At 59.7% G+C, this 20,742-nt stretch overlaps 2 protein-coding genes across 2 annotated transcripts; one reads left to right on the forward strand and one right to left on the reverse strand.

Moving 5' to 3' along the window:
• The first annotated feature begins 1,405 nt into the window (after positions 1 to 1,405).
• Positions 1,406 to 6,814, forward strand: ABHD12B (abhydrolase domain containing 12B). The gene is made up of 13 exons (XM_021538461.3): positions 1,406 to 1,587; positions 3,176 to 3,303; positions 3,706 to 3,808; positions 3,889 to 4,008; positions 4,314 to 4,344; positions 4,502 to 4,547; positions 4,638 to 4,767; positions 4,984 to 5,024; positions 5,226 to 5,305; positions 5,425 to 5,507; positions 6,006 to 6,084; positions 6,214 to 6,338; positions 6,677 to 6,814. The coding sequence occupies exons 1-13, from the start codon at positions 1,406 to 1,408 to the stop codon at positions 6,696 to 6,698; spliced, it is 1,170 nt and encodes a 389-aa protein (XP_021394136.3). The 3' UTR covers positions 6,699 to 6,814.
• Positions 6,638 to 19,785, reverse strand: PYGL (glycogen phosphorylase L). The gene is made up of 20 exons (XM_021538459.3): positions 19,435 to 19,785; positions 18,041 to 18,142; positions 16,692 to 16,770; positions 16,356 to 16,459; positions 14,955 to 15,086; positions 14,236 to 14,347; positions 14,078 to 14,160; positions 13,106 to 13,249; positions 12,888 to 12,980; positions 12,523 to 12,669; positions 11,771 to 11,934; positions 11,554 to 11,668; positions 10,809 to 10,910; positions 10,582 to 10,729; positions 10,447 to 10,505; positions 9,643 to 9,784; positions 9,315 to 9,522; positions 9,104 to 9,238; positions 7,954 to 8,020; positions 6,638 to 7,478 (listed from the first exon to the last, which is right to left on the reverse strand). The coding sequence occupies exons 1-20, from the start codon at positions 19,675 to 19,677 to the stop codon at positions 7,290 to 7,292; spliced, it is 2,568 nt and encodes an 855-aa protein (XP_021394134.1). The 5' UTR covers positions 19,678 to 19,785; the 3' UTR covers positions 6,638 to 7,289.
• Positions 19,786 to 20,742: the final 957 nt, after the last annotated feature.

Consider the following 20,742-nt stretch of genomic DNA (forward strand, 5'->3'; position numbering starts at 1 on the left):
GTGGGTTTTTCTAGATTTTCTGGATTTTAAACCTGCACGTCCTTGGGGGACAGAGAACTACAGAGATCTCCTGGGGTTCCTGGGGGACAGGGCACTGCCACCCTGGTGGCATCCCTCTAGACCCAACCAGCGTGGGGGACAAGGGGATGACACCCTGCCAGAGACTCCTGTACCCAGCCAGCGTGGGGGACAAGGGGATGCCACTGTGACAGAGACCCCTGTGACCCAGCCAGCGTGAGGGACAAGGGGATGTCACCATGCCAGAGACCCCGGCCAGCATGGGGGACAAGGGGATGCCACCATGTCAGAGACCCCTGTGACCCGGCCAGCATGAGGGACAAGGGGATGCCACCATGCCAGAGACCCCGGCCAGCATGAGGGACAAGGGGATGCCACCGTGCCAGAGACCCCTGTGACCCGGCCAGCATGGGGGACAAGGGGATGCCACCATGTCAGAGACCCCTGTGACCCGGCCAGCATGAGGGACAAGGGGATGCCACCGTGCCAGAGACCCCTGTGACCCGGCCAGCCTGGGGAACAAGGGGATGCCACCCTGCCAGAGACCCCGGCCAGCATGAGGGACAAGGGGATGCCACCGTGCCAGAGACCCCTGTGACTCAGCCAGCCTGGGGGACAAGGGGATGTCACCATGCCAGAGACCCCGGCCAGCATGGGGGACAAGGGGATGCCACCATGCCAGAGATCCCGGCCAGCATGAGGGACAAGGGGATGCCACCGTGCCAGAGACCCCGGCCAGCATGAGGGACAAGGGGATGCCACCGTGCCAGAGACCCCTGTGACTCAGCCAGCCTGGGGAACAAGGGGATGCCACCCTGCCAGAGATCCCGGCCAGCATGAGGGACAAGGGGATGCCACCCTGCCAGAGACCCCAGCCAGCATGAGGGACAAGGGGATGCCACCATGTCAGAGACCCCTGTGACTCAGCCAGCATGAGGGACAAGGGGATGCCACCATGCCAGAGACCCCGGCCAGCATGAGGGACAAGGGGATGCCACCGTGCCAGAGACCCCTGTGACCCGGCCAGCCTGGGGGACAGGGCTGCACCCGGCTGGGTCCCCCAGTCCCACGGTGACCCCGCGGGTGGCCCCCTGTCCCCAATGGGCGTGGCCAATGGGCGCGGCCAATGGGCGTGTCCAATGGGCGTGACCAGTGGGCGTGACCAATGGACGTGACCAATGGGCGTGACCGATGGGCGCGGCCAATGGGCGTGACCAATGGGCGTGACCAATGGGCGCGACCAATGGGCGTGACCAATGGGCGTGACCAATGGGCGTGTCCAAATGGGCGTATCCAATGGGCGTGTCCAATGGGCGTGACCAGTGGGCGTGACCAATGGGCGTGACCAATAGGCGTGTCCAATGAGCGCGGCCAATGAGCGCGGCCAATGGGCGCGGCCAATGGGCGCGGCCAATGGGCGCGGCCAATGGGCGCGGCCGGGAGCCAGGGCCGTGTCCCCGTGACGTGGGCGTGGCCTGCCGCGCGCACAGCGATGCGGCGGCGCGGCGGCGGCGACGGCGGCGACACTGGCCGGGCGGACGGCAGGCTCGGCGCGGCCCGGCACGGGCGGTGAGTACCCGCCGCCGCGGGGACACCGCCGCGCTCCCTGTCCCCCGTGGCCGTCCCCCGTGCTGTGGCTGTGTCCCCGCCCCGCGGCCGTGCTGCCCCGCCGGGGCCGTCACCCCGGCCTCTCCCGTGTCCCCACGCCGCGGCCTGGCCGCCCTGCCAGGCCGTGTCCCCGCCTCTGTCGCCGCTGCCGTGGCCGTGTCCCCGTGGGGCCGGCGCGGGCCCGTGCGGTGGCCGTGTCCCCGTGTCACCCTGCCAGCACCGGGGCCCCGTCCGGTGGCCGTGTCCCCGTGTCACCCTGCCGTGTCCCGGGGCCCCGTCCGGTGGCCGTGTCCCCGTGTCACCCTGCCGTGTCCCTTGTGTCCCCGCGGTCCCCGGGCCGGTGCTCACCTGCGGCAGGTGCTGTGCGAGGCCACCGGGCATTCCCGGCTGTTCCGTCGTGTCCCATGTCCTGGGGGAAAACCGGGATTTGAGGAGCTGCCCGTGCCTCCAGCACAGCTCCTGCCATCCTACACCATCCTGGGCCTGTCCCCATTCCTTGGGGACCGGTGCCATCATGCCCTGGCACCCCTTGGGCATTCCTTCCTTCGGGCCCTGCAGCATTCCCAGGGCAGGGAATGGTCCGGCTGCTTTCTGGGCTGGCAGGGACTGAGCTGTGCCTGGCTCCCATCACAAACCTCTGCCCCAAATCCCCCATGCCCAGACTGATTTCCCCATCACCATTAACCCAGAGGGAAAGCTGCAGCTCTTGGCTTCCCTTTCCCACCTGGGGGCTGGGGCTCGCTGCTGGGGCTGGCTATGGGGTCACTTGTGAGGTTTTAGGGTCAGCAGTGGTGTCCTGGGGTCACTTGTGGGGTCACTTAGAGGTTTCGGTGTTCTGGGATCACTTGTGGGGCAGCGAGGGCTGGATTGGGGCTACTTATGGGTCACTTATGGGGTTTGGAGGGTACTTGTGGGTCACTAATGGGGTTTTAGGATCACTTATGAGTCACTTACGTGTTGCTACGGGTCTGGGGTCACTTGTGGGTCACTGATGGGGTTTTGGGGTCACTTGTGGGGCAGCAAGGCCTGGTTTGAGCAGAACTGTGGGGCGGCCCTGGAATGACAGGGCACTGTTGGAGCACTGGTGGCACTGGGGGACATCACCCCCAGGCTCCTTTCCCTCCTTCCTCCTTGTCCCTGGAGTATTGCAGCAGCTCCTGGTGCCAGGCTCGGGGCACATCCGTGGCTGTGCCGTGCCAGGCAGGGCCGGGAGTGTTGTCACCGAGTATCGATTGCTCCTTATTGCAGGTTTGACTTGCAGCACCCAGCCCTGGCACGTTCCCTGCCCTTCCTGCCTCCCGGCGCCCCGTGCCAGGGCGTGGGGACAACATCAGAGCCTGTGTCACCCTTTGTCACGGCTCAGACACCTTGGCTCCGTCCCCACATCCAACACCCATGTGGGGATCCAATTCCCGCTCCCAGAGGGGTTGGAATCAGTAAAGAGCTGCGTGCAAGCCTCGTGGCTGGGATTGGGAATGGGGAGCCTGCTGTGCTGCACCCCAAATCGCTTGGGGTGGGAGGGGATGTGCTGACGGAGCCTCCCCGGCAGGGCCCGGCGCTCGTGGCTGCCATGGCTGCGCTCCATCCTGCTGGCCCCGCTCCTCTCCTGCGCCGCCGTGCCCTTCCTCGTCCGCCTCTTCCCCAGCGTGCTCACCAAATTCGTCTACCTGAACTTCCGTGAGTATCCCAACATTCAGCTGGCTGCTGCAGATCCCCCCCCCCCAGCCCCAAAACGTGGGTGGCACCGTGCCAGGGTGGCACCGGGACAGCGTTTGGTCCCACTCCTGCTGTGCCCCGGGCTTGCAGAGGAGGCACCGAGGGATCTCTGCCCGTGTTTTGCAAGCTCTGAGGAGGTGGTGCTGCCGACCCTGTTTGCTGCCTGCAGCCGCAACACGCCCGGGCAGGCTCAGCATCAGCAGGGCTGGAAATTCGGGTGGGAGGAGATGGCAGAGGGTTCAGCTCGTCTGCCTCAGCACGGCCCTTGATAATTTAAAACAAATTACACGCTGATTTGGCAAGAACTGTGTAAAAGCACCCGTCTGGGAGGATTGTGGATGATGGCTGGGATTTCTCCATCAGTGGCCTTCCCTTTCTTCGTGGACTTTCGGCGGCCGGAGCTGCTGGTGAACAACACCATCAACCTGTACCTCACCACCGAGCCGGGCGTCACGGTTGGCATCTGGTGAGCAGGATGGCCTCAGCACCCCCCTGGGGACAGCAGCGTCCTGCTGGAGCCCCCAGGTGACCCCGCTGTCCCCCCAGGCACACGGTGCCGAGCAGCAAAGGGGCCGAGGCGCAGGGCAAGGGGCAGCGCTGGTACGAGGAGGCTCTTGCTGATGCTCACCCCGTGATCATCTACCTGCACGGCAATGGGGGCACCAGGTGAGGTCCTGAGCTGCTGCTGCAGGGACAGGAGCAGGGCAGCAGGGCTGCTCTGAGGTGAGAAGCAGCAAAGTCCATGCAGCAGCCAGCCCTGCTGAAGGGCCGGGGCTGCTGCGGAGGTCTCTGACCCCAGCAAGTCAAGGAGAATCCCTGTAAAATAAAGGGAGAAGTTAAAATCCCCCCAGCCCACAGCATCCAGCTCCTCCCTTCTGGGATAAGGTCGCCCTGATTCCCCTCCTGCGCTGGTGCTGGAGGGGAGGGTCCCTTGGGGTCTCCCCAAGCTCTAACCCCATTTTCCCCATCAGGGCTGCGAGTCACCGTGTCCAGTTCTTGAAGGTAAGTGGTGGCCTCTGGGGACACTGGGACCTGCTGGGAGTGAGGCTCCTGCTGGCCCTGGGGACCCCACAGAGACCCTGTGCAGAGTGAAGGGGCCATGCCCAGGGGTCCTGGGCTGCGTCCCCTGCCAGGGCATAACCCAGTGCTGCTCTGACAGACGATGGGGGCTGCTGACTTCCACATCCTGGCCCTCGACTACAGAGGTAAAGTTGTCCCCTTGCCTCCTGCTGGGTGATGCCCCTCCTGGGGCCTGTCCCCACCGGGGTTGTGACACAGAGCTGTGTCCCCCGCAGGCTACGGGGACTCCACTGGACGCCCCTCAGAGAGTGGCTTCACCACAGATGTCCTGGCACTCTATGACTGGGTGAAAGCACGGAGTGGCAACAGCAGCATCCTCTTCTGGGGACATTCCTTGGGGACAGGGTAGGTGCAGGGGGCGGGATGGGGGCACACCAGAGCCCACCCTGTGCCCTGTGATGCTGCTGCCAGACTGGTGCCACCTGGGCATGGACCAAGGGCTTGGAGCAGCTCCTTGGTGGAAGCCCCTGCAAAGCCAAACGCAGCCAATGAGGGGAACCTGAGGGAGCTGCGTGTCCCCCCCAGCACTGCTCCCCCTCACTGTCACCTCTCCTGTCACAGGATTGCCACCAACGCAGCGAGGAAACTGCAGGAGGAGCGAGGTAAGGGCCAGCATGGGTGGGTTGTCCCTGTGCAGTGTCACCCTGGCCTGATTTTGGGGCCGCAGAGGAGATGAGGAGCCCTCCCTGTCCTCCTTGTTGGGATGGGGACATCTTGGCCCCACAGAGGGGAGTGTGGCAGCAGCCTGGCAGTGGGGACAGCCCCTCAAAGCCATGCCCACTCCCACCTCACTCTGCCCTCAGGGGTCCAGGTCGATGCTGTCGTCCTGGAGTCTCCCTACACCAACATCCGAGACGCAGCCGCCAACATCCCCATCACCAAGGTGAGCCCGGGGGCTCTGCCCCTGGGGTCCCCCAGCAGTGTCAGCCCCAGCTCCTGGCTGTCCCCCTCACAGCTGAATCCGAGCCATGCTCTAGCACCCCCAAACTCTCTCCCTGCCAGATCTACCGGCAGCTCCCGGGCTTCGAGTACCTCATCCTGGACTCCATGGCTCGGGCTGGGATGTTCTTCAGCAGTGATGAGAAGTGAGTTCCTGGTGGGAAGGGGCACAGCAGACCCCAGGGGCTGTGGGAATGATGCCAGGACCACCTGGCTGAGGAGAGGTGTTAATCACCCCGTTGAAATTCCTGCCCTCCTGTGTTTACCCAGCTTACTCATCCTTCAAAAATGACTTTTTATTTGCACAATGTCAGGTATCAGTTTGATTATTGAGCAAAGTCCACAAACCACCATCCTTTTCTTGGCACTCCTGTTTCTTGTAGTACACAGAGCCTGCCCAAAATCCGTTTGATTTATGGATGCTTTTGAAACCTAGTGACCCTATAATTGTGGGTTAAGGTGATTAAGGTCCTTGGTGCTGCCACTCCAGGGCAGGCAGCATGGGCATCACCCAGGTGGGCATGAGGATGGCTCTGAGGGGCAGTGCTGGGGGGGGTCAGGGTGCTGTGGGAATTTTCACAGGGATTGGGGAGGCTCCTGTTGGCTCTGGGGAGTTTCCTCAGGGCTGTGTTTGCTGCCTGCAGCGTGAAGGTGCTGGACTGCCCCCTCCTCATCCTGCATGCAGAAGATGATGGAGTCCTGCCTCCAAAGCTGGGACACAAGGTGGGCACCCGCCACGGGCTTTGAGCCTGGCTTAGGAGGCTGAAGTGGGCAGAGGGGGGGATGGCCATGCACCAGGAGGGGTTTGGGGTCCCCTGCTCGTGCAGTAACTGCGCTCCCGCCCCGTGGCAGCTCTACGAGACAGCACTCAAAGCCTACAAGGACAAATCCAAGGTGAAGTTCATTACCTTTCCCCAAAAGCTGGGCTTGGGCCACGACTACATCTCCTTCAACCCGGAGCTGCCTGCCCTGGTGAAGTAAGTGCTGCTCCACAGAAATGGGGGGGCAGAGGATGAGCCTGGGCCTCACCTTCCGCTGGCGCCTCCTCTCCTGCTGCCTGCCCCTGCTCCTTCCCCTCCCCACGATGTTTGCTGGCATCACTTTCCGAATTTCAGTCGCTGCCCACTGCCCTGAGCCTGTCCTCAGCCTGGGTGGCTCGGGGAGGTGGCTCTGGGGACACCAGCTCCTCTTTGCCCTGGGTGCAGAGATGCTCCAAGCCCAGCTCAGCCCCGCGTGCAGGGATCACAAATCAGGTTCTTGACACAGCACAGGAGGCTCAGTGACACAGTGTGAGATTTATTACATCTTGTTGCAGAGACTTCTTAAACATGAAGTGATGCCAATTGCTGCGTGCACTGACCCCTTGCTCCCTGAAATCCACTCCAGGACCCCCCACAGGGCACTGAACTTACTCCTGTAAGTAATAAAAACTACTGAGAAACTTTTAAGTCACCCTCTGCCTCCAGGATGCTGCAGGTTACTCAAGGGATGGAGACACTGATGTGGTCTGGGCCACCAGAGCCACGACTGGGAGCATCCTATGGGACACTGGTGGGGAAACATGGGCCTGGCACCCCCGTATCCTGCTTCAGCAGCGCCTGTGAGGGCCCAGACAGCTGTATCCAGCTGCATCCAGCTGTGCTGCCCACCCCACCCCTGGCCAGCCCTCTATCCTGCATCAGCATTGCTGGAAGCAAGCCCAACCCTCCAGCAAACAGCTCCCTTCGGACTCCAGCGGCACTTTTTTTTTTATTATTATTTTTAGCACCTAATGCAAGCAACAGGGCGGCGTGGTTTCCCTTTCCACACGAGACTTGCCTTATAAAAACCCCTCCCTCCCCTCCTGCCCACCCCTAGGGAAAGCCAGCAGCAGCAGCAGCGACGCAGAGACTCGGACAGCAGAGAGAATTTTACAGCGCTGGCGTCCCCTACGCTGCGGTGCCGTTGGGGGTCTTGTCCTGCCCCCCGTCCCGGGGCTCGTTGGGTGGGGGGATCTTCAGGTCTGAGGGCTCCACGTGCCAGATGTCCCGGGCGTACTCCTTGATGGTGCGGTCGCTGGAGAACTTGCCGGCCGCTGCGATGTTCCTGACCACCATCTTGGTCCAGGCCTTGGAGTTCTGCAGGGAATTCACAGAATTATGGGGTTGGAAGAGACCTTCCACACCATCGAGTCCAACCCAGCCCCAACAGCTCAACTCAACCCTGGCACCCGGTGCCACATCCAGGCTTTGTTAAACACACCCAGGGATGGGGACTCCACCACCTCCCTGGACAGAACATTCCAGAGCTTTATCACCCTTTCCATGAAAATCTTTCTCCTAATATCCAACTTATATTTCGCTTGAGGCTGTGTCCTCTGCTTCTGTCAGTTCCTGGAGAAAGAGCCCAACCCCACTTCAGGAGTTGTACAGAGTGACAAGGTCACCCCTGAGTCTCCTTTTCTCCAGGCTAAAGGAGAGGTGTGGGGTTGGTCCCAAGGCTGGTTCTCAGCCAGGAATGGCCTGGGATGAGAACCAGCCTCATCTCTGAGCACGTCCCTTCTCCAGGATGTCCCAGCACGGCTCCCTGCCCTGTCTCTGGGCTGGCACTCACCAGGTACAGCTCGCTGACCTTCTCCTGGCACTTGACATAAGCCTCGTAGTCTGCAAAGACTTTAAACCTGCAGCAGTGAAGACAGGAGGGGTAAAGAGCAGGAGAAATAGGAATGCAGGCTGCCTGAGCCAAGGCATTATTTTAATACCCTTAAATCCAGGGGGTTAAACTTAAGGTTCCTTTACTCCGTTTTGATGCAAAGGAGAAATCCCCAACCAGATACTCTCAAAGAGGTGAAAATCACACAAAAATTTACTTGCAAAAACAGAGCAAATTTAGGAAACTTTGGCATAAAATACAACACTGAATTCAAAGTAAATACAGCACTGAATTCAATGTAAAACCTCTTATCATAGCAATGCTTAACATTAATTTAGTATTAAGCATTTACTTAGAATTTATTTAGCGTTTGCTTAGCCCGTTTAACTGGGAAACCTTTAAAACCTTAAGATGTTATGTTAAGCTCCATGAAAGGATTAAGAGAAGGAGAGAGAGAAAGCTGGAAAAGGTGCAGAAAAAACACACAGCTACCGACTTGTGGTCTCCAGCTTGGATGAGGTAGAAATTCCAAGGAAGATGTCAGGGCAAGACCGGCCATAACGCCCTCAGCCCCTTTTATACCCGTAGCCCTTCATGGGCCCGCCCCTAAGGTGGGATTTCTGGTTGCTCGACCAATCAGAGGCCGGTTAGGGCTGCCCCAGTGTGATTGATTGGCAGCTCGACCAATCAGAGGCTGGGTTAGCACAGCGCTCAGGCTGTGATTGACAGCTCTTCCCCAGCAGAGGGCCGGGCTGGACCCCAGAGGCGCCCCAAGAACCCCAAAACCAGCTCCAGACATGGATCTAATCCCTGCTCTGACAGGCATCCTCCCACGCAAAGCCTCTGGCCAAACTGCCTCTCCCGAAGCCTGGATGCCCTGGGAAATGCAGGGAAAGCATTTCTCCAATCCCAAGGCCCATGGCTGATCAGTGCTCTGGCCAGGAAAGCCCTTGAGATGCCTCAAACCCTCTGTAAGGGCTGTGCAGCCAAAGGCATTAATGTGACAATTACCGCGACGATGGCCATCCACGGAGAATCCATGCCTGAGGAGCATCATCCATGTGCAACCACGGTCCCAGCCCAGGGGATGGATGGCAGCCCAGGACCTCACCTGTCGTGGTGGAAGAGCATGTTGACCACGTCGTTGAAGAGGTTGGGGTCTTTTGGGGAGAAGAAGCCACTTTTAATCTGGTCAACAGCCTGTTTCAGCTCGGGGAGCCGCTCGTAGTAGAGCTGGGCGTTGTACCTGAGGGAAGGAGGCCATAAACCGCTGCTGCCGCAGGTACCTGGGGTGGCAGCCCTGTGGCATCACCAGCTCTCACCCCTTCCTGTCCAGCTCTGTGACATCCTCCACCCTCATGCCAAAGATGAACAGGTTTTCCTCTCCAGCCTCCTCGGCCATCTCCACGTTGGCACCATCCATGGTGCCGATGGTCAGAGCCCCGTTCAGCATGAACTTCATGTTGCCCGTTCCCGAGGCCTCGGTGCCCGCCGTGGAGATCTGCTCCGACAGGTCGGTCGCAGGGATCACTGCCAACAAAACACACGGACACGAGGGGCTCCTGGTGACCAGCTTTGGGTTTGTTTCCTGCTGAAAGAGCACGGTGGGAGACACCAGATGGAGGGACACCCCCTCCCCACAGCATGTACCTTTCTCTGCCAGGGACACCCTGTAGTTCTCCAGGAAGATGACCTTCAGCTTGTTGCCCACCACGGGGTCGTTGTTCACCACCTGAGCCACGGCGTTAATGAGCTTGATGATCATTTTAGCCATGTGGTATCCTGGGGCAGCCTGGGAGAAAAGGCACAGGGGAGCCAGGAGGGCTGGAGCCAGGGGCAGGTGAAGCACACCTTGCTCCCAGCATCCAGGGAACAGCCTGTTCATCCCTGTTCCCGTTACCTAATCCAACACGTGTTGCACCACAACATTTCTGGGGGCTTCCATGAGCACAGACAGCAGATGGTTGTCCAAACCCCACCCAAACTTGCTGGAGTTGAAGCATCAGTGCTACTCCAGTGTTTCTTGGACGACTTAATGGACTTAGCAGCATGGAATCACAGAATTAAGTTGGAAAAGCCCTCGAATCCAACCATTCCCCCTGCACTGTCACGGTCACCACTGACCCATGTCCCCAAGTTCCACATCCACATGTCTTTTAAGTTCCTCCAGGAATGAGGGCTCCACCACTGCCCCGGGCAGCTGTTCCAATGCCTGACCACCCTTTTGATGATGGAATTTTTCTTAATATCCCATCTAAACCCCCCTCGGCACAGCTTGAGGCTGTTTCCTCTGTCATGTCCGTCGTTCCCTGGGAGAAGAGCCTGACCCCTGCCAGCTGCACCCTCCTGTCAGGGAGTTGTGAAGACGTGGCCCCATGAGACATCTGCCCCCACATCCCCCAGGACACTTCCAAGGATTTCCCCAAGATCTCCAAAACTCCTGACCCAACTTACCTTGCCTCCAATGATGACTGTCCTGGGCACAAACAGCTTTGCAGGATCCCTCCTGATTCCTGGAGGAAACAGCAGTGTTGCTGTGGGATCTGGGGCACCGGGATGCTGCTGCAGCCCTGGGACACCCTGGCTTACGGTTGTACATGGTGATGATGTGCAGGCAGTTCATCAGCTGCCGCTTGTACTCGTGGATCCTCTTCACGTGCACGTCGAACATGGAGGAAGGGTTGATCTTCACCTTGTACTCCTTCTCCAGGTACAGCGCGAACTTCACCTTGTTCTCCTGGGCCAGGCCAGGGGCCACGTCAGCCCTCAGGCAGCACCAGCCCCTGCTCTCAGCTCCCCCTGCCCACGCCCCTCACCTGCTTCACTTTGGCCACCTCCCGGATGAAGAGGTCGTCCTCCACAAACTTGTGCAGCTTGGTCAGCTGGCTCAGGTCCCGCACGTAGTCTTCCCCGATTTTCTGCAACGGGAGCAAGGTGCTGAATGGGAATTCCCATGCTGATGGAGGGATAGTTTGGGTTGGAAGAGATCTTGAACATCATCCAGTTCCACCCCTTGCCATGGGCAGGGACAACTTCCACTATCAGAGGTTGCTCCAAGCCCTGTCCAGCCTGACCTTGGATATTTCCAGGGATCCAGGGGCAGACACAGCTTCTCTGGGTACCCTGTGCCAGGGCCTCACCATCCTTACAGGGAACAATTTCTCTCCAATATCCCATCTAACCCTGTCCTCTGTCAGTTTACATCCATTCCTCCTTCTCCTGTCACTCCATCCCTTTTACCAAGTCCCTCTCCAGCTCTCCTGGAGTCCCTCTAGACACTTGAAGGGGCTCTAATGTCTCCCTGAAGCTGAATACTCCCAGCTAGGCAGAGCCAGCAGCATCTCCATGGCCTCCTTGGAATTGTTCCAGCACCTCCACATCCTTATGCTGTTGGAGAGCCCAGGGCTGAAGGCAGCTCTGCAGGTGAGGTCTCACCCGAGCGGAGCAGAGGGGCAGCATCCCTTCCCTTGACCCTCAACTCCTCAACCACCCAGAAGATGGGAATGGCCGAGGCTCTCAGGGCTCAGCAGGGAAGGGTCGGTGGCCCCCCCGTGCCGGTACCTCCGCGATGAGCTCGGCCAGCCCCGGGTTGCAGAGCAGGAGCCAGCGCCGCGGCGTGATCCCGTTGGTCTTGTTCTGGAACTTCTCCGGCTCCAGCGCCGCGAAGTCCTCGAATCTGCGAGGGCGAGGACGGCCCCAGCTCCAGCCTCGCCCACCTGGCACCACCACCCCTCCCCAGGCGAGGGGGACCCATCAGCACCTCCCCACCCTCGCTCACACTTGAGTCTTGACGATCTCGGAGTGGATCTTGGCCACGCCGTTGACGGCGTGGGAGCCCACGATGCAGAGATGGGCCATGTTGATCCTCTTGGTGTCCCCCTCCTCGATCAGGGACATCCTCCGCAGCCGGTCCACGTCGTTGGGGAACAGGGACGCGATGTGCTGCCGGTGGAGCCGGGGAGGTGGTGAGAGGTGGTGGCGCTGAGGGATGTCCCACCCCACGGCTTACGAGGAGGGACCGTGGCAATGTCCCCAGTGCATCTGACACCAGCCAGAGCGGTGGCTTTGACTCTGCTGTGGTGGTGCAAACTCCCTCCAAAGGGAGCCCTTCCTCAGCACGGATGGCTCTGGATAGAAGGGTTCCCCCCCAAGCTGCCACACAGAGGGGTTTGGGGGTACACACTTGGCCAGTGAGGCCATTTTGGCCAAAGCCTTGTGCTACCAGGACCAGGAGGTCAAACCACCATCTCCTCTGCACTCCCAACATCATCTTTCCCAGGATGAATTTAGCACTTAGGAAGTAAAGAAATGCCAGCTCTGAAGTCCCTGAAGCAACAGGTAAAGCCTCTCAACAGTCAATAATGCAGGATGGCAATGTGCTGGTGGGAAAGGGCTGTCCCGCACATCAACTTCCCAAAATTAGCAGCTGGAATCCCCCAGCCACACACCCAACACCATCAGTTTGTGCATGCCTCTCATCCTGACAGCACATCCCTGTCCCCTCTGTGGAGCAGGCCCCCAGGCACTCACATCCAGGTGTCTCTGGTTGATCTCGTAGATGATCTGCAGGTGCCTGGGGAGCAGCATCTCCACCAGGTCCACGGGCCAGCGCTCCAGAGCCTCGGGAAGCACCGTGTGGTTGGTGTAGGCAAAGGTCCTTTTGGTGATGTCCCAGGCCTGGCAGGGAAGAGCCAGTGCTCAGTCACACCTCACGTGCCAGAACCCACCCTTGGACCTCTCACCACGCTCGGCAGCACGACCCAGCCGGCTCCTCCCAGTGCACACCAGTTAAACCCAGCCTGACTGCTCCACATCATTCCCAGCAGCCTCAAAACTGGCTCCTCCACCATGGGCAGGTGGGTGCAAGTGCAGGAGACCAGGTGGGGTGTCCCTACCTTATCCCACGGCAGCTTCTCGATGTCCACGAAAATCCTCATCAGCTCAGGGATAGCCATGGCGGGGTGCGTGTCATTCAGCTGGATGGCAACCTGGGAGAGCAGGGTGGCACGTGGGGACGCAGCGGGGACACTGGGAACCCCCACAAACACCTTCATCCTCTGGGAGGTGTTGAAACAAGCTCCAGGGCAGAGGTGAGAGCAGCCCTGGCTCGTACCTGGTCTGGGAAGGAATCAAACACGGTCCGGACGCTGTCCGTGCTCCCGAATTTGGATGCTTTGAAGCGGCGGATGATGTCCTGGAGGGTGGCAGCCACGACAAAGTACTCCTGCTTCAGCCTCAGCTCCTTTCCTTCAAAAAACTGCGGGCAGAGGAGCAGGGAATTGCAGGATTCCCACGGGATTCACTGCACTTCCCAGGGAAGGTTTTCCCAGGGTGTGACCCCTCTGTGCTTCCCCTAGTTGTAACCCCAAGCTCTTCTTGCTTCCCAGACTCCAGAACAAGGGTTTGGGATGTGCTGGCACAAACAGGTTAAATCCCATCTGAGCATTGTCAAAACCTGTTCTCCATGGTTTGAACTTTTTGGCTGCAAGGAAAGTTACCAGGACCAGGAAGGGAAACCATAGGAGCTAGTTCCAAGAAAGGATTTCACCACCATTCATGCAGCAAAAAACAGCAGCCTGGCTGGTCTGCAAAGGAAAAGCTGCAGAAGACAACCTCACCACTGGAGCTGCAGTGCCCCCAGCTCTCCTCACCAGCTGGAAAATGATTAAGTGGGGAAAAAACCATCAGGACCTGCCTCAAATGGGCTGAACAGCAAGGAGATCCTCCTTTTTTTTTTTTTTTTTTTAATTTTTTTTTCCCTGCTCCATGGCTTGTTTTGTGGCTGGTGAAGGGTTGTGTGTCCCACCACACCTCTATGCCAGCTTGGCAGGAACTCCCAGAGCAAGAGGGCTGGGGTGCAAACAGCAATGTGAGGCACAACCTCCAGTCCCGGGGTTGCAAAGGGCCACCAGGGTAACACCAGCAGCGTTCAGCAGTTGGCTTTTAATTAATATTCTTAGATTCAAGGAACGTTTCTGCAGCAGGGCCTGCAGCATCCTGTGAGTGAGGGGCTGCTCCCTTTCCCCCTCCACCTGGACACTCTTTATCCATCCCTAAAATGGATGGTGAAAACACCGGGACTCACGTTGTCGTTGGGGTAGAGCACCCGGGAGATGTTCTCCGCCAGGTTCCTGTCCAGCACGGCCTGGATGTAGTCCCCGACGTTGACTGGGGGGCAGCAGAGGGGTGAGGTGGGCATGGTGGGACCCCCTCAGCTCTCCCCACCCCTCAGCTCCCACTTACAGTCGCGCAGGTTGAAGTCGTTGGGCGCGCGGGCCGACCACAGCCGCATGGTGTTGACGGTGTTGTTCATGTACCCGGGCACGGGCGTGTCGTAGGGCAGTGCCAGCACCACCTGTGACATCCCCAGGGCAGCTGGAATTGGGCTGGGATCCCCCCGTGCTCCCCCCAGAGCCCTCCCATCCCACTGAGCCTCTTGCTTCAGGGCTGAGCTCAGGGTGGTGTCCCTGCAGGGGTGGGGATGTCCCCTCTGCATGGGGACGCCCCTCTGGCTCTGCCTGCTGGCTGGTGTCTGCCAGAAGTGCTCAGGGCATGAGGAGGTGCTTGTAAAGGTCAGGAGCAGCTTAATTTAGGTTTAACTTATTGCTTCTGCAGCTGCTTTTGGTATTTTGTAGAATCACTGAATGGTTTGGGTTGGAAGGGACCTTAAAGTCCATCTTATTCCAACCCCCTGCCATGGGCAGGGACACTTCCCACTAGACCAGATTCCTCCAAGCTCCATCCAGCCTGGCCTTGGACACTTCCAGGGATGGAGAGCTCAGCTGCAGATGTGGAGCAGCCAAATCTGTCCTCATCCCTGTGTCCATCTCCTCCCCCCCACTGCCTTTTCCACCCCAGCCCAAACCTTCCCGGCAGAGATTCTGCAGGACTCATCCCTGGGCTGCAGCCACCCAAATGGCAGGACAAGCCATGCCAGGGACATTCCTGTCCCCAACCCTTACCTGGGTGTCGATCCACTTGGCACCAGAGGCAGAGTGCTCCACCCGGCCGTAGAAGTGCACGGGCAGCATGTACTCGGGTCGGGCTTTCTCCCAGGGATTGCCGTGCCGGAGCCAGTCATCAGCTTCCTCCACCTGCCACAGGGAGCCAGAGCAGGGACAGGGTCACCCAGCCCTGGGGACCTCCCCTCCTGCAGGATCCCTGGGGCAGGATGGCTGGGAAAGCTCTGAGTGTGCCCCCCCTAAACCTGGATTTTGGCACTGCTGGATCAGCCTGGAGGCACCACCCTGGACTCTGGGGTGTCCGTGCCTTCCATGGGGATGGGACAAACCCAAGGGGCACTGCTAACGTTGCATTTCCAAACCAGCCTCTTCCAGCAGAGGAACACGACTGCTCTGTCCTCACCCGCTCCAGGCAGCTGTGGAGCAGCTCCTGGGGTGGCCCTGAGCAAGGCCAGCCTTGGCCTTGGGACAGGGGATGGAGCTGTGAGCTTGCACTGGTTGAAGAAGTTAAATTTGTTCACGAAAATGTCTGTCAAATTTTAAATATCACAGCAGCAGCCTCCGAGCTGAGGGGAAGTGTCTGTACCCCCAGTCTCAGGGGAGGAGGTGAATGTGGGGCTCCAGCTGTGCCCGAGTGTCGGAACTCAAGATGTCCCTCAGACATTTTTAGAGGTTCCAGGCCCAGGTCAGAAGCATTTGAGACCCTGGCAGGCAGCTGCAAACAGCTGTGATTTTGGGTTTGAGCCATGGGATGAGTTACCAACTTTGCAGGTGGAACAAGCAGTCACAAAGGATTAGACAGGATAGTAAGAGTACTTACAAAGTAGAGGGAAAAAAATTTTAGTATTGTACAGGGGGTTTTTAGCACCTGTACAGGGGGGTTTTTACTTTGTACATGGGGGTCAGAGGTTTTAAGATGGAGGAATTTTGGCCGGTCCTGTTCCTCCTCTTTCTTCTTCCTCACCTCCATGTTCTTGGTGATGTTGGCACTCACAGATTGGTTTAGAGTAGAAAAGCACCATTTAATATAGGTAATAGGCATTAGGAAAAACTATAAATATGTAACACATAATGTACCATGTAAAAGACAGCAGCAGCCCTGGGCGGGGAGAAGACAAAGACGAAGATGAAGGTGAAGACAAAGAAGATGAAGACGAAGAAGATGAAAGAAGACGAAGAAGAAGAAGCAGAAGAAGAAGAAGAAGAAGAAGAAGAAGAAGAAGAAAATCTCTTAGATAACTCGCAATAAACTGCCTTGAGACCAAACAACAAGAGACTGCTGAGCCTTTCTTTGGAAGCACAGGCTGGAGGAGAGATTTTTCCACCACACGGAGCCCCTGAACCAGGCCGGGGTTCCAGCTGTGCCAGAGGACAGTGAGGACCACCCATCTCCACCCATACCTGCCACCCATCCCGGATCTTCTGGTTGAAGATGCCGTACTCGTAGCGGATGCCGTAGCCGTAGGCTGCCAGCCCCAGCGTGGCCATGGAGTCCAGGAAGCAGGCTGCCCAGGAGAGAGGAGAGCAATGAGCTGGGCCCTCCTTGCAGCCCTGGGAGATGGATCCTCCTCCCTGGGACAGCCCCAAGCCCCACAGGGACAGGAGCTGAGGCCAGCAGCCACCCACCACCTTGTCCGTGCTGGAAAGCCTGGAGCAATAACCCCCCCGGGATGAGGAACTTCCCACAGTGGATGTAAAGCCCTCAGGGATGTGCCACCACCTGGGGGAGTCACTCACCTGCCAGCCTGCCCAGACCCCCGTTGCCCAGCCCAGCATCCTCCTCGATTTCCTCCAGCTCTTCCATGTCCAGCCCGAGCTACAGACGGGAAGAAGGAGAGGGGCTGGAGATGGTCAGGGTGCCCGGCCCCACAGAGGGGAGGCATTGTTGGCACACAGTCCCTTGCAGGTGGGCTCCAGGAGGGCTGGAAAGGCACCCAATTCCACAAGACTCATCTCTGCAGGTGGGACACTGTGATTTGAACCCACAGCAGCTGCTCTTCCCCTCAGCTGTGTCTCTGTGCCATGGCAGGAGACATCTCCCATGTTTAAAGTCTCTCCACCAGGCTTTATAAGGAACATTCAGACCCTTGACCTCCCCATGGGCAAGATTCGGGGATGGGGGGACACCAAACTATAACCAGGGTGGTGCCTTTGGGGTTCCAGCACTTCCAAGGGCTCTGAGAGCTCATTCCCAGGCCTGCTCCCTCTCTCCATGGCAGGCACCAGGTTCCTGTTCCCTACCTGTTCCAGAACCCCCCAGCCCTTGAGGCAGCTACTCAGGTGGAATATTCCTGCACCCCCAGTACTCCTATTCCCTGAGGGAAGCCACCTGAGTGCCTTCCTGCTCCCCCTGCACCCCAATCCCTTGGGGACAGGATCCAAGTGCTGTGTTCTTGCTCCCTCAGCACCTCCATCCTCTGGAATAGGCACCCAGCTGCCCTTCCTCCCAGCTGCAGGCATTTCCCTTTAGGGTGAGAAGCACCTACACCCCTTTTCCAGGGAAATTTTAATTTTCCAGCCCAGGATGCTGTAGGAGGAAGTGATTTTGCCTATGCAAAACTCTTTGGGAAGCTCAGGTGGAGACCTTTGGTCCATTGCCCTGCCCTGATGTCCCCTGGTAGGGGGATAAAAAATTGAACCCCCCCCCTAAAAATAAGTTCCTCTCTTTTGTAGTGTTTGCACAAAAGCTGTTCCTGCTCTTGTGCAACCACCCTGGCCACGTCTGATGACGTTGAACACAAGAGGTAACAGGCTGAGGACAAAAGGAGCCACCCAAAACCCTTTGACAACCCCAGTGCCACCTGGTGCCAGCACCCAGCCGGGCTTAATTCAAGGTTTTATTCCTCCCTGCCACTGCTCATGGCCATGAACAGCCTCATCCACAGAACCACCAGTGTCCTTCCAGGATCCTGCTGCATTCCCCAGAACACAGCTGGGCAGCTCCTGGCCTTTCTGTGGAGCAAGCCTTTATTCCCTGTGCCTCAGGGAGCAGGCTGCAGCCAAAGTAGCAAACCACTGATATTCCCAGGAGCTGGAAAACACAGATCCCTCCCTGGGCAGGTCCTCACCCCTCGTGGGATGCTCACCTGGTAGACGGCCTCGTCACAGGCGTTCTGCAGCCCCAGGTTAATCATGGTGTTCTGCAGCGTCCGCCCCATGTAGAATTCCAGGGAGAGGTAATAAATCCTCTGGAAGAGAAAAGCACACCGTGGTCACCTTCCCCAGGGCTGGAGGACGCTCCCCTGGAGCTGTTGTGTGATATCTCAAAAACAACCAGGGGAAAAACCCAGCTTCAAGGGAGCAGGGTGGTTTGCACCAGGAATTTCAGGCTTGTGGCTCCTGCAGCCCCTGCCCTTTCCCAAACCGGGGTGAGGCTGTTTGGAGAAGCCTCGCTGCCCTGTCCCAGGGTGGGGACAGCTCCAGGATGGTCCCCGGTGGCAGCACGAAGTTCAGACGTTTCTCCTGTCGCTCCGGGCTGCAAAGGCACTGGAAAACCCAGCGAGCCACTGTGCCCGGGCGGTGGCTCTGGGGACACGGGGGGGACACTGCCGCTGATCCTGCAGCCGAGCCCCGGCGTCAGCACCGGCAGGTTTTAAGGAAGGATTTAGGCTGGGGGAAGTCGCTGACTCGACAGGTTTCCCCAGGACCTGCGCGGGGTCGGGTCGGGAATGGAGGTGGGAGAGAATCCCGGAGTCCTAAAATGGGTTGGGTTGGGTTGGACCACAAAGATCGCCTCGCTGCATCGCTCCTGTCACGGGCAGGATGCGCTGGGCAGGATCCGCTGGGATTGACGGGTTTGACTCCAGCAGAACCGGGAGCAGCGACTCCAGCCCCAAAACCTGCAAGAGGCTCCTTCTCCTCAGCCCTGCACAACACCGGGCAGCGCTGAGCCATCGCTGGCACGGCCCCAGCGAGGTGCTGGCATGGAGGAAATTGATGCCGACAGGGACATCCAGGTGTCAGGAGGGGGATTAGGGCTTAATCCCCCCGCGGCAGAGCCCGGAGCGAACCGGCGGGACGAGCAGCAGCAGAGCAGCTCCTGCACAAACCGGATCTCTCACGCTTGGCATCACTCATGTTAAACAAGACCTGTTTGCGGGCTGGCTTCGGGTGCCTTTAAGCCTTTCCAGTAATTCCCCCGGGAAGGCTTTGGAGTTGGTTTTGGTAGACAGCACCCACGCCGGCGCCGCGGGACAACAACGGCGTTCCCAAGCCCTGCACCCCGCTGCCGGCCAAGCCGGGCTCTGTTTGTTTTGCAGAGCAAAGGACAGTGGCCTCGCTTGGTAAAGTCCAGTCCCTCCTCTCGGAAAAGTTACCGGAACAACCCTAAATCCACGAAAAACCGAGCCTCGCCAATCCCTCCGTTCCAGCGAGGAGGGAGGGCTCGCCTCCACTCCAGCACAACCCAGGACCCAGCGTGGGGTGCTCCCAGCACCCCGCCCTGCACGGAGGGGCTCCCCCCATCTCCCAGCGCTCCCACCTTGGGATCCTTCTCGTAGTAGTACTGCTGCGTGCGGATCCAGCGCCCCACCAGGTGGTCCCGCACGGTGTGGGCCAGGGCGAAGTAATAATCGCGTGGGGTGGCCACGTTGCGGTCCTTGACCAGCGTGAAGTGCAGGTGCCGGTTGAAGCCCCGCTTCAGCTCGGCCACGTTCTCCGCGCCCACGATGCCGCGGATGCTGATCTGCTTCCGCCGCTCCTGGTCCGACAGCGGCCGCGCCATCGCGGCGGGGCTGCGGGGACACGGGCAGGGGGCACACGGACACACGGACGGACACACGGACGGACACACGGGCTGGCCTCCGCAGCCGCGTTCCGCCTCCGCCCCGCGCTGGCGCCGCCCCGGGACGGGACGCGACGGGGACGGGCCCCGCAAAGGGCCGCCCACGCGTGGGGCGGGAGCGGGGGGACAAAGGGGGGACCCCGAGGATGGACGGAGCGCGGTGCAAAGGGGGGAATGCCGGGGATGGACGGAGGGAAGTGCGAAGGGGGAGCTCCAGGAACGTGGCCGGGGCTGGGGTGTGCAAAGGGGGACCCCGAGGGTCACAGAGGAGCGTGCCAAGGGAGGGGGACCCCGGGTATGGGCAGAGGGGTGCGCAAAAGACAGGAAGAACTCGCAGGGGCACGGAGGGGGCTGCGAAGGGGGGGATGCTGGGGGTCTCGGAGGGATGCGCAGAAAGGGGATGTGCAAAAAGATGATGTGCAAAAAGAGGATGTGCAAAGGGAGGGTGCCCCGGGCAGGTGCGGAGGAGGGGGCGCGGGGCCGGGGCAGAGCCGGAGCCCCCCGGCTTCCCCCCGGCCACCCCCAGCGCTTCCCCCCGGAGCGACCGCCCCTCGCGGGGACCGCCCCACGCGGGGCCGCCTCTCCGGGAGCACGTACGAGGAAGGTGCTGCCCGCCGGGAAAGCCCGGAGAGGGTCGGGATGTGTCCCCCCCGTGTCACGGCCCATGCTCGTGGCACGGCTCCCCGCGCGTGTCGCGGTCCCATCGCTGCGTTACGCTCCTCTCCCCGTGTCACGGCCCCTTCCTGCCCGACTGTCCCCCGCCCTCCCCCGCAGCATTTTCCCGGCCCCCTCCCTTGCCCCGCTGTCTCCTCACTGTTCTCTGCCTGCCCGCAATCCCGCTGGGAATGGCGTGGGGTCGCTTCCCCCCGGCTGCCTCCCGCACCGTGGGTGCCCGCAGGACCCTGCCCTCCCCTGCCTCCGCTTCCTCCCAAGGGCGAAAATATCCGATGTGAGCTTCCAACGCAACACTTTCTCCTCCCCCCCTCCTCCTCCTCCTCCAGCCAT

Source organism: Lonchura striata, chromosome 6 (genome assembly GCF_046129695.1).
Source record: "Lonchura striata isolate bLonStr1 chromosome 6, bLonStr1.mat, whole genome shotgun sequence".
Lineage (NCBI taxonomy): Eukaryota > Metazoa > Chordata > Aves > Passeriformes > Estrildidae > Lonchura > Lonchura striata.

What these genes read in the sequence shown, in the direction of transcription:
- ABHD12B (XM_021538461.3), top strand. Translation starts at nt 1,406, where the DNA reads ATGGGCGCGGCCAATGGGCGCGGCCAATGGGCGCGGCCAATGGGCGCG. An exon ending in ACCGTGTCCAGTTCTTGAAG is followed by an intron (nt 4,345 to 4,501) that starts GTAAGTGGTGGC and finishes CTGCTCTGACAG; the next exon opens with ACGATGGGGGCTGCTGACTT. An exon ending in GAGCTGCCTGCCCTGGTGAA is followed by an intron (nt 6,339 to 6,676) that starts GTAAGTGCTGCT and finishes ATCTTGTTGCAG; the next exon opens with AGACTTCTTAAACATGAAGT.
- PYGL (XM_021538459.3), bottom strand. Translation starts at nt 19,677, where the DNA reads ATGGCGCGGCCGCTGTCGGACCAGGAGCGGCGGAAGCAGATCAGCATC. An exon ending in TGGCCGAGCTCATCGCGGAG is followed by an intron (nt 10,911 to 11,553) that starts GTACCGGCACGG and finishes CTCCCGTTGCAG; the next exon opens with AAAATCGGGGAAGACTACGT. An exon ending in ATGCTCTTCCACCACGACAG is followed by an intron (nt 8,021 to 9,103) that starts GTGAGGTCCTGG and finishes TCACTGCTGCAG; the next exon opens with GTTTAAAGTCTTTGCAGACT.